This window comes from Haliaeetus leucocephalus, unplaced genomic scaffold (assembly GCF_000737465.1).
Source record: "Haliaeetus leucocephalus isolate CR32 unplaced genomic scaffold, Haliaeetus_leucocephalus-4.0 Scaffold911, whole genome shotgun sequence".
NCBI classification, from domain to species: domain Eukaryota; kingdom Metazoa; phylum Chordata; class Aves; order Accipitriformes; family Accipitridae; genus Haliaeetus; species Haliaeetus leucocephalus.
In genome coordinates this window covers 747-11,804 of record NW_010973347.1, presented here as the reverse complement: position 1 = coordinate 11,804, position 11,058 = coordinate 747, and the positions used below count along the sequence as shown (strand labels likewise).

The window sequence follows — 11,058 nt, the reverse complement described above, 5'->3', positions numbered from 1 at the left end:
AGTGCCATGCTCTCTTAAAACCTTGTTCACTGTTGGAGTCAGTTCCTGTCTGACCACAGCCTGATCTCAGTCCAGCAAGGGGTTATCCAGTGTGATCCTCTTCCCATGGGTACAGACTCAGGGCAGACACTGTACTTGTCCCCCGGGAACCTGGTGGGTGATACCTCAGCTCTCTCCCAGGGAAAGGATCTGGATTTAAGGGAGGCTATGGCACGCAAGAAGGTCTCATCTTGCAACGCCGAAGGGATTCAGCGGGCGCGTGTGGCCAGTCTCAGAGCTGAGAGGCGGCTCCTTCAGGTTTGTTCACTGCTGATACCAGTCCTCTGGCTAGGGGAACGTCTGTGCAAGTAGTACATGATCCCAACCCTGAACCTCGTGAGTATCTTGAATTCAGGATTTGGGTAAAGGCCATCGTGGTTTGGCTTAGGCATGTTTGTATGTTGAATATTTTCCGATAGAAGACTGGCATAAGCCGTCACGGCACTAAATTCTTTTTGCTACAAAGATTGTGTTAACATTTATCGTTGTGAAATGCGTTATTGCGTAAGTCAAGCATACAGAAAGTAATCCTATGCAAATGTGCCCATTATCCACATACCAACAGTCTGTATAAAGACAAGGCTGCGTGTAACCACCAATAACCATAAACACTTCTTCGATGGACGTGCAGCTAAAAAGCGTTTTGTTGCCTGACGGCCGAGTCAAAACCAAAGAAGGTAAGAAACTTGGGCAACCTGCGACAAGTGATTTTTGTGCCTGTGCAGCTTTGGCTTCAGGACTTCTGCTGGAGTGTTCTGTAGACGTTAAGAAAGCAGGTTGCAATAGGCAAAATTTAGAAATCGTGGCTCCCATTCACGATGCTCTTCCAACAGAGACCTTTGGGGACCAGAGATCTTCAGAGCTCAGTCACTGAGTGATGTGCTGACGGGTTTGCCCAGACAAGCAGCGTGCCTGGCAGCCCCCTGCGATGTGGGGCAGCCCCCAAAAGCCCCGCGACTCTGAGCCGGTGCTGTGCCGAGCTGGGGTGGCACAGGTGGTGGCCGTGGGGCAGCACTGAGCCGGGGACCGGCCGCCTGCCTCCCGCAGCCCTGCCTGCGCCCCGTGCCCTCGAGTTTGGCCGGGAATGCGTCCGTGCTGGTCTTTGCTGAGATTTCCCAAACTCTGGCTTGTTTTCCTGCTGCGACCCGGGCTTGCCTTGAACTGCATTGCTACAGCAATGCCACGCCTGAATCGTTTGCAGATCTGGCAGGGGATGTGTTTCTTCAGCTGCAGCACAGCGGTGACTTCACTACCAGTGGTACAAGGCAGAATTGCTCAATGCTGGCAGCTCTCTTGCCTTTGATGTTGGGAGACTTTCCGGGCAGGGTGGTTGCAACTCCTGCTGTCCGCTTCCTGCCAGTTTGGGGAATTCCCAGATTTTGCGCAAGAGTTCCCCTTTTAAAGCCCCCTCTCGTTGCTTGCCCCCAGCCTCCTCTTGGGCCACTTCCAGGCTCCAGACGTGCGGCTTCCTAAAGCTCGTGCCTCTGCCGTGCTTTTGGTGCTGTCTGCTCCGGAGGCCCGTGCCCTGGACAGATACATCGCAGCCGTCTGCGAGCACAGCACGGTCTAGTGGGAACGTGCTGCAGTGCCAGTTTCTCCTGAGGAGGCCTTGGTGCTGATGGACAAAAATAAGACTTCTGGGTGAAACTGCATAGCGAAGAGGAAGCTGTTGTCAGGATGAAGCATGTTTTCCTTGGCTTCTTGCTGAGCGGTAAACGGTGAGCCAGGTTTTGTTCCTTTACCCTTACAGGCATGCCGCAGGTTCTAACAAAGGTGTTTTTACGAAGCACCTGAAACTCCAGTAGTAATATTCTGTTTCCAAAATGCTATGCAAAAATTGCTTTCCGTGAGAAAAAACTGCTTTTTCTGAGTAATTTCAGATTGCTTGTTGTGCAAAAGAAGGCCTCCTGTAACAAAAATAGTAAAAAAGAAATCGTTCTGAGTTGTTTAATTCTTTCTCACAAAGTGAGCGAGTACGTTAGCTCTAGGCAGAGAGATCAGCACAGTTCAAGGGCTAGTTTATATTGCAGTATGAGCCCGGGAGGCAGGACACTCTCAGGGCACCTGCTACAACTATAATAAGCCAGTGGCGCAAGGCAAGAGGCATGGCAGGACCGTGTGTCTCGTAAGCGTGGATGAATCAGCTACACTCTGAAGCGCGAGGGCTGTACTTCACGCAGGCGGTCTGCCTGCAGCACCGGCTGAATTTTTAACCAGCGGCAGCCGCACGCGGTAAGTTATATGGAGTAGTGCGCCCTAACCAGGGGAGTCTGGGCTCGCCCCGAGATGGGTTTGGAAGCCTGGAGAGGGATGTCCAAACGCAGTGCGCAAGTCCTCCTTCCACAGAGCCCCTCGTAGATCAGCATTGCTTCTGACGTGGTCCCTTCGCCTTTTGTTCACCTTTCATTTACAGCCTTTTGAATTGGAAACAAGATCCAATTCCTAGAAGTGTTTGTCTGACTTCTTGTTATAATTAAATGTCCTGACTGTTGGCAGAACTATACTGTACCTTCCCAGACTACTCACCAGAAAATTATTTCCAAAGCAAACTTCTTATGTCTTTACTCCTCCTCTTGCTACCCTGTTTATATTCCCCATGCCCGATCCAGGAGCTGCGAGGCACCAGCCATGCTCCCTTCCCAGCCTCTCCTGCGCGCTGCGGTGTTTGCACTCGCAGTCCTTCAGGCCCTTGCCTCCGACACCTTCATTGCAGCCGTCTACGAGCATGCGGTCACCCTGCCAGATGTCACTGACGAGCCCGTTTCTCCCGACGATGCTTTGGCCCTGATGAACAAAAACATGGATGTCTTGGAAGGGGCCATCAAGGAAGCCGCCCAGCAGGTACTAGGTGTATCGTGAGCCTCGTTAATGAGTGTTTTCTGCTCCTGCTGAGCCTCCTGGTTATCTGTTGATGGGCGAATTCTTAACGGAGCCTGTTGTGTCAGGGTGCCCACATCATTGTGACTCCAGAAGACGGCATTTATGGCTGGCATTTCACGAGAGAAGCCATCTACCCCTACCTGGAGGATATCCCTGATCCGGCAGTGAACTGGATTCCTTGCACCGACCCCACAAGGTGATTTCTTCTGCAGTGATTTATGTGGTTTCAAACGAGTGCCTCGTGGAGTCATGAGCTGCTCCCAATAAATGCCTAAGTACTGCTATTTTTTTTCATGCATTAAACATTCCAAGTACCAGAGAAATGATTTGCATCAAAAAGAACTCTTAGTCAAATGGTAATGGGAATGTGCAAGCTAAAAAGCATTGAGACTGTCTCATTTCTAAAAACTGCAAAAAGGGGAAAATGAGGAAATTTTTGTCAAGTTCATTATTTTTCAAAACATTTAATACTTTATCACTTCAGATCAATTGTGAAAATCTTCTGTAAGTATAAGCTAGTTTATTATCATGTCAGATGCATAGGTTAGACAAGGTGATTCAGTCCTCACCTCATGTGGCTGGGTGATTTCTAAATCAAATTGCACAATATATTTATCTAGATCTGAAAGAAGTGCCTTTTAGAAATCCAACCACTTGCACAGTCTCCTGTGTTACACAGGGTTGCTCTGAATGTGTGTCAGCAGGGGACACCCAGAGGACCAAGTTCATGTCTAGGCTAAGCTTTTTTGTTCTTCTCTTCTAAGGCTTTATGAAGCTAGATTTCAGAAGTCCTCATCTCTGTAAATGCTGTGGCCACTTTTTACTAAAGGCTTAAGGGCAGCTGCCTTATACAGAACGAAGAGTCTTAAAAAGAGGCTAAAATGGTCTTTTGAAATCAAGGTTTAGATCTGCCTGAAAATTTATTTGTAAGTTATTTTAAGTTTATGTCTGTATACTGATTGATTGTCTCCATTGTTTTCTGAAGCCGTCCATATCTTTTTATGTGTGTTAGCTGGGAATTATACCCACACAGAAAATAGCATTGTTAAGGGTACAGGAAAGAAGAACACAGGGAGACCATTTTTTAAAGGTAAAAGAGACCACCAATTTAAAATGATGCTATGAACAGAGAAGAAAATGAACAGAAACTATGATTTGATCTGTCCTTTTTTTCAGCACCTGGGGATGTGCAGTTAGTTAGTGGAATAGTAACTTTGAATGCATTTCTTCCACATCTGAACTTAAACTTGTAAAATTTTTTAGTTTTTTTTCTTTCGCCAAAAATGCATTAGATTTGCTCCTGCTCCAGTGCAGGAACGACTCAGCTGCATGGCCAGAAATAACTCCATCTATGTGGTTGCAAACATGGGGGACAAGAAGCTGTGTAACTCCAGTGATCCCAGCTGCCCCAGTGATGGCCGCTATCAGTACAACACTGATGTCGTCTTTGACCCAGAGGGGAAACTGGTGGCTCGTTACCACAAGGTAAAGTGGCCTTGGAAAGTCAGGAGCTATTTTTGCACTACTTGCAAAATGTCTCTATTTGGCAAGAGAATTAAATGCCAGTCATTGTCCCATGGCAGATTTTTGCTTCTGTTTATAATTTAAAAGAATCTCTCTGTTGCTGTGAAGTGTTGACTCCGAATTTGCATTTGCTGTCATGTCTATCAAAACAGACTAGAATGACAAATGATTGCTCAGGTCCAATTTAGCGGCATATGGTTTTGGTTGACTTCCTCAGTTCATTAACTCCCTATTACTGGAAATCCTGCTGCTTAAGCACCTTTAGTTTTCAGTGCCAGGTTTTCACCAGACTACCCCTTCGCATTCCAGGATTTAAAAATGTTCTTCTGCGTCTCGCCTTAGATGAATAGTCTGATTTAAGGAAGATAGGTCCTTTCCTATATTTTTTTTTTCCTGATGATGTTTCAGCACGTTTTTTGCATAATGTGAATTATCTGGACAAAACCAGGGACCTAAGCTGGATTTAAAAAGAGATGAGGGCATTGAAACATTTGCACCCAATGAAAGTATCTTCTTCCAGTTTTATGTGCCTACCTGCAAGGTTCATCAAAGTTGTTTGGGAACTGTGTGCCAGATATCATGCCAATGTGGCTAGACTGAAGTCAGTTGTTTATTTAATGTATTTTGGGCCCAGTATTTCACCTGGTTCTTCAGAGACGTTGCCAAGATATTTATTTGTGAGAAAACTGGGTGAGGGGGATGCTGATAAAGCGAGTCTGGTTCCCCCTGTGCCAGCCTGGCACAGCCCAGGTGCTGAGTTGCAAGTTCAGTAAACTTGAACCTCTTTTCTGGCTTGGTGCACCTCTTTATCGTCCAGACCACCTGGAGATTAAGGGATTCTTTTAGTAAACATGAATGTGAAGGAAGAAGGAAAATGTTGGAAAGCTGAGAATGTCGCAAACTTGGATTTTTCTATTGGCTGAGATCATCTGCCTTTCCGCCATCACCACAGCCTTTGTTTTCTTCTCCGCTCTGCAGTCTCCCAGTACTGTCTTGTGCTTCCTGCTGGTGCTGTCTGCTTCCAGTCCTTCTGTGCATCTCCACACCGAGGTCACCAATCCTGTCTCTTGGCACCAGATCGTCTATGCTCCTCTTCGACTATTATTTGTCTTCTGTGTGTCTTTCAGGTCACCACAATTATAAACTAGCTGGGGAGAGTGGAGAGATTATTTGTATGGGAGTTGGAGGTGGCTGACAGCAACAGACCTGCAGATAGCTGGTTGCTTTCCTAGTTAGATGCCAGGGCAGTATATGTCTCCCCATATCCACCTTTTGGGCACTATGGTGATCATACAATTTTAGCCTTACTTCCTACATGTGAAGGCTTTAAACACGGGTCAAAAAACTTCTCTAGTCATTCTGAACTGTTTTAGGGAATGACTCCAGGATATTGCAGTAAGTGCCTTTAACCGGTTTCTCTTTTTTTCCTTCCCCTACAGTATAATCTCTTTATGTCGGAATCTCAGTTTAATTACCCAAAAGAGCCAGAAGCCGTCACCTTTGAGACCCCCTTTGGGAAGTTTGGCATTTTCACTTGCTTTGACATCCTTTTCCACGAGCCTGCCGTGGTCCTGGTGAGCGAGCTGCAGGTGGACACCGTGCTCTTCCCGACGGCTTGGATGAACGTCCTGCCGTTTCTGACTGCGATTGAGTTTCACTCTGCCTGGGCTATGGGCATGGGTGTCAACTTCCTAGCTGCCAATACACACTACACCAGCATATCTATGACAGGTAATTAATTGTCACTCCGTCTGAAAAACCTTTATAGCCGTGAATCTTTATTCCCTGTTCTGCAAGGTGATTTTGCAGAGAAATATAGTGTATTTATCTGGAAGGTGAAGAGTCTAGTCACCAAATTTTAAAACCGACAAATCCCGTCCCTACTGATGCCATACAAGGTACAGCAAGACTTGTGGTGTTTTCTTTTCTTCTCCCTAGCTTCTTAGGATTTTCCTTTCTTTATTTTAATGCCTCTGAACAAGTAGTAAGTTACTGCCCTTTCTACCTGAGTAGAAACTTCTGAAACTTAGGCTCTTTTCCTCTCCACCTCTAAGTCTGTGATTGAATGCCGAACTCTAAATATACTTGTAAACCACATACATGGCTCCATTTATTCTGGCCAAATGAAAGACTTACTTGTAGCTGTATTTAACACAGTTGTGGAAAAGTGTTAAAAAAAAAAATTCAGACCTGTTGCAGTAACGCTGCTAAGAAGTCTGCATTTTCTTTTAAGAGTGTAGCACTGATTTTCTAGAGCTTAGCTTATGGGATAGTATATTTCAGCTAGACCAGTATCTTTGCTGAGCTGTGAAACCACAGTATTGGCTTGGGGCTTCTCATTTGAAATGCCTGACAGACTACTGATTGTGGTCCATTTTATGTGGCTCTTCGGCAGTGATGGGTATGACAGATCTTTGTTTTTCCTCTGTCACTTGGCACTGGTCAGGTGTTAATTCCCCATGTGGGGAGGAGTCCTCAGCCAGTGTAAACAGGACTGGACAGCTGCTATCATCTCCTTTCTTTGTTCACCAGGACGTGCCTGTGATACTCGCCTGTGTTGTGTTTTAGATGGTCTCAATTGGTAGATGGTCCTTTTACATCAATTAGCTGAGAATAAAGGAATTCTCAAGCAACATTGTTGCCTACAGGAGAAAAGAGAACTGGGGAGGCCATAAACACAACCATAACATAACATCATAACATCCTCTGCCTTTGGCAACACTGAGCAGACCTCACCCAGGAAGAAAAATGCTATTCTTTGCTAAAGCATGAGCTCTATGTACCGACTTGCTAATGGTCACCTTTGGTGCCACTAAAATTTCTGTAATATTTATAAAATAGTGGATAAGCTAGCAGTAGAGACAGTTGAAAGGGCAATACAAAACTTTTTATTCTTTTTGGACTGACTATTGTGCTGTCCTCAGGGAGTGGTATTTATGCACCAGACGGAGCCAGAACTTACTACTACAACATGAAAAATGAGGATGGTCGCCTCCTCATTGCTGAACTAGATTCACACCCTCGCCTTTCTCCTGCCTCCCCGCCTGCTGTCAGCTGGAGCTCATATGCTTCAAGTGTCGAAAGATTCTCACCGAATGACCATGATTTCAGCGGACTCATCTTCCACGACCAATTCACTTTCACTGAGCTCACTAAGCCTGAGGGGAATCTCACCGTTTGCCAGAAAGACCTCTGCTGTCACTTGAGCTACAAGATGGCAGGGAAACAAGAAGATGAAGTTTATGTGCTGGGTGCTTTTGATGGGCTTCATGTTGTTGAAGGACAATACTATCTGCAGGTAATGATTCTTTGGAGGGGGGCTACTTATTTTAGGAAGCTTCTTCACAGGGAGAAACCTTCACCTCTGTGGGGGAAAAAGACAATTACTTTCTTGTATGCTGGAGTCCTGGCATCCTATTTGTTAGCAATGGGAAGTAGTCGCAAAAACGTCCAAGCCCGCTTACCTTTAAATCCAGCAAATGCAGTGGAGGGATCTCTAAACCTCTGTTAAGTTCCCAGAGCATGCTCACTACTTTTTTAAGCATGCAATATTGGCTGAATTTAGGTCCTCTTTTGTGACTATCTGCAGTAAGTGTTCTGAATCTCCTCTGTAATCATCATCAAAGAGTTGCTGTTAAAAAATCAGTTGATCATATCTATCTTTATGAGACACTGATAACTTAGGGTCACAGAGATGTTAATTTTTTGTCATTACTCAAATCATAGCAATAAAGTTTATTGAAATGGCATATGACTTTTACTGGAAATGTGCACTCTTCCTCTCTTTTAATCAAATGTTTGGGAAGTCAGTGCGTTACATCCTGGTTGAATTTGCTTAAAGCCATATTAGAAAACCTTCTTTGCCTTCATAATTAAGTTATTGTGCCAGCAGATTATTCCTTTTTTAGTTAGTTACTTGTGTCTGTCAACATGGCCTTTGCATATCAACTGGTACAGACTCCAGGATATGGGGGGAGGTTTTAGCCAGCAAACAGCTCATCTAATACATTTAAGAAGGTAGCTTGAATAAATTCAGTTCTTGGTGAGCTCGCTTGGAAAATTTATTTCAGTGATTGTGGAAGCTGCCAGATGATCTCTACCAGTACTAAATTTTCTAGAGAAGACAGGAATTTCTACTCTTCCTTTTTCCCTCAGTTTCTTTGTCATTTCCTCAGAACATACTGAGAGAATTTTATTCTTTATTTCTCTGCTTATTTACATTTCAACACAAAACCATATTTGCTGATGAATAATACTTCTGATGTTTGGAAATATGCTTCTTCTATCCCCCAATATCTGACACAAATAGAAAAACTCCATCACCTGTCAGCAAAACCAGCCGACATCCTTTGAATCTTCACAGGAGTGCTAGCCCTATTTCATATTTCTTCATGTTGTCCATAAACATTTATCAGCTGGATAATTAGCTCTAAGGACAAAAGGCAAACATTGCCATTCCTACTTTCCTCTATGTGCTGCAACTCCTAACAGAAAACTGTAACAGAGGATGCTAACTTCATCACCTTGACATATATTCACCAGGAGTTGGATGGAGAACATCAAATTCATATTTCCCATGGACTACCAGCCCATCTAATGAACCATCATTAGCAACATGTGCAAATACCAGTAAGAGGACCTGTGTGTACAGTTGCACAATGTACCCATGAGGAGGACTTGGTTTCATTTGCCTAAAATCTCCATTCACAAATTCATCTTACTAAAACACGTGAGAAAGCAACCTTCAAACAAGAGAACTGGCAATTGGAAGAATTAGTGGAAGTGACAGGATTGGGCTTCAGGAATGAAATAAGGTGCTCTGGCAGCACTTAAATCAGAAGCAGGTTATTTCTAACTACTAAGACAATGCAGGTCTGGAATACTCCCAATCATATCAAGGGGTGAAAAAAATAAGCTACAACCTAAAAGGAGTTGCTTAAAAATTATGAAAGAGATCCTGTGATGGTCACATGCTCTGACACATGCTAGATTTGATGACACAAGGCTTTTCCACCAGAGTGTTTCCGTCTGGCTATATATGTTGTTGTCTTCTCCTCCCCGCAGATATGCACGCTGCTCAAGTGCAAGAGCACAGACCTGAACACGTGCGGGCAGCCGGTGGAGATGGCTCAGACCAAGTTTGAGATGTTCTCCCTCAGCGGCACATTTGGCACCAACTACGTCTTTCCAGAAGTCTTGTACGGTGGGGTGCAGCTGGCCCCCGGGGAGTTTGAGGTAATGGGACACCCTGGAGCTGTGTCATGCTAGATTCTCTGTGGGATAGGAATGGAATAAACTGTCTCAAAACAGCCAAAGTGAACTTGCTTATAGTGAATAATCAGATCTATTAAATACCTTTTAATGAAGTCACTAGTTTCAGTAAGAGATATGGTCTGACGTTCCTTCTTCCTGTTTTGTCGCATATTTCTGAGCTCTTAGCATGTTCATATGGGTACTGCTCTAGTCATGTCCTTCTCTTACCTTTTTCAATCAGGTATTGAATGATGGGCGCTTGATAAGTAAGACAAGAACAACAAAACCAGTCATCACTGTTACGCTTTTTGGACGCTGGTATGAAAAGGATCATCTGAAACAAGACCCACAACCACCAGCCTTCCCCTGATAATACCATAACTGAAGCTGTACACAGTTAATCTTATGTCCAAATGAGATACAGCATCCTCTACTACAACAATCCCAATTATGTTTCTTATTCCAGTTGCACAAATTTCTTATCAGTGTGCTTTGTTTAGTAATAATGCAGCAATATTATTTTATCGCTACCATTTATTGAGAAGAATCTATTTCTATATTATAAGATTATTAATCTTTTATTAGTGCAAAACAGCAGTTGTGTTTCTCTCTCTGTTTTCTGGATTTTTATTTTTCTAGCCCTCAGGAAATCTGTATTGTGGGCCAGAGGATACATTCTTATTAAAACAGCATTGCGTATTTCATAATTGCAGATTATTATGGGACCAGTAAATAAAACAGTGGAAGATGTGATTTGCAGCAGCTCTATACAAAAAAGATCAATAATGCTTTTGCTCTGATACACAACTACTTATGCTGACCTATGCAAGTCTGCTCTTTTACCCCACTTAAACTTTTTTTTCCTATTTGTGTTGTTTTGATTTTGTTGCTCTTATGTCATTGGTGCACATTGTGTGGCACATGTGTTGTGGTTTAACCCCAGCCAGCAACTAAGCACCATGCAGCCACTCACTCACTCCTTCCTGCTCCCAGTGGGATGGGGGAGAGAATCAAAAAAAAAAGGAAAACTCATGGGTTGAGATAAAGACAGTTTAATAGGACAGAAAGGAAGAAAAAAAAAAAGAAGACAATAACAATAGTATAAGAACTGGAATATACAAAGCAAGTGATGCACAATGCAATTGCTCACCACTTGCCGACTGATGCCCAGTTAGTTCCTGAGCAGCCATCCCCCCAGGCCAACTCCCCCCAGTTTATATACTGGGCATGACGTCCCATGGTATAGAATACCCCTTTGGCCAGTTTGGGTCAGCTGTCCTGGCTGTGTCCCCTCCCAACTTCTTGTGCCCCTCCAGCCTTCCTGCTGGCTGGGCATGAGAAGCTGAAAAATCCTTGACTTAG

General features: G+C 44.2%; 1 protein-coding gene across 2 annotated transcripts; it reads left to right on the top strand.

The window, feature by feature from the left end:
* The first annotated feature begins 75 nt into the window (after positions 1 to 75).
* Positions 76 to 10,559, top strand: LOC104841707 (pantetheinase-like). Of its 2 annotated transcripts, none has more exons than XM_010583553.1 (8): positions 76 to 297; positions 2,649 to 2,880; positions 2,985 to 3,115; positions 4,212 to 4,404; positions 5,883 to 6,174; positions 7,368 to 7,741; positions 9,508 to 9,678; positions 9,938 to 10,559. In XM_010583553.1, exons 2-8 carry the CDS (start codon positions 2,668 to 2,670, stop codon positions 10,064 to 10,066), a joined length of 1,503 nt encoding a protein of 500 aa, XP_010581855.1. In that variant the 5' UTR covers positions 76 to 297; positions 2,649 to 2,667; the 3' UTR covers positions 10,067 to 10,559. The 2 variants fall into 2 exon arrangements, with proteins under 2 accessions (XP_010581855.1, XP_010581853.1); XM_010583551.1 differs by having other exon boundaries at positions 76 to 375.
* Positions 10,560 to 11,058: the final 499 nt, after the last annotated feature.

What these genes read in the sequence shown, in the direction of transcription:
- LOC104841707 (XM_010583553.1), top strand. Translation starts at nt 2,668, where the DNA reads ATGCTCCCTTCCCAGCCTCTCCTGCGCGCTGCGGTGTTTGCACTCGCA. An exon ending in TCAAGGAAGCCGCCCAGCAG is followed by an intron (nt 2,881 to 2,984) that starts GTACTAGGTGTA and finishes CTGTTGTGTCAG; the next exon opens with GGTGCCCACATCATTGTGAC. An exon ending in AAGGACAATACTATCTGCAG is followed by an intron (nt 7,742 to 9,507) that starts GTAATGATTCTT and finishes TCCTCCCCGCAG; the next exon opens with ATATGCACGCTGCTCAAGTG.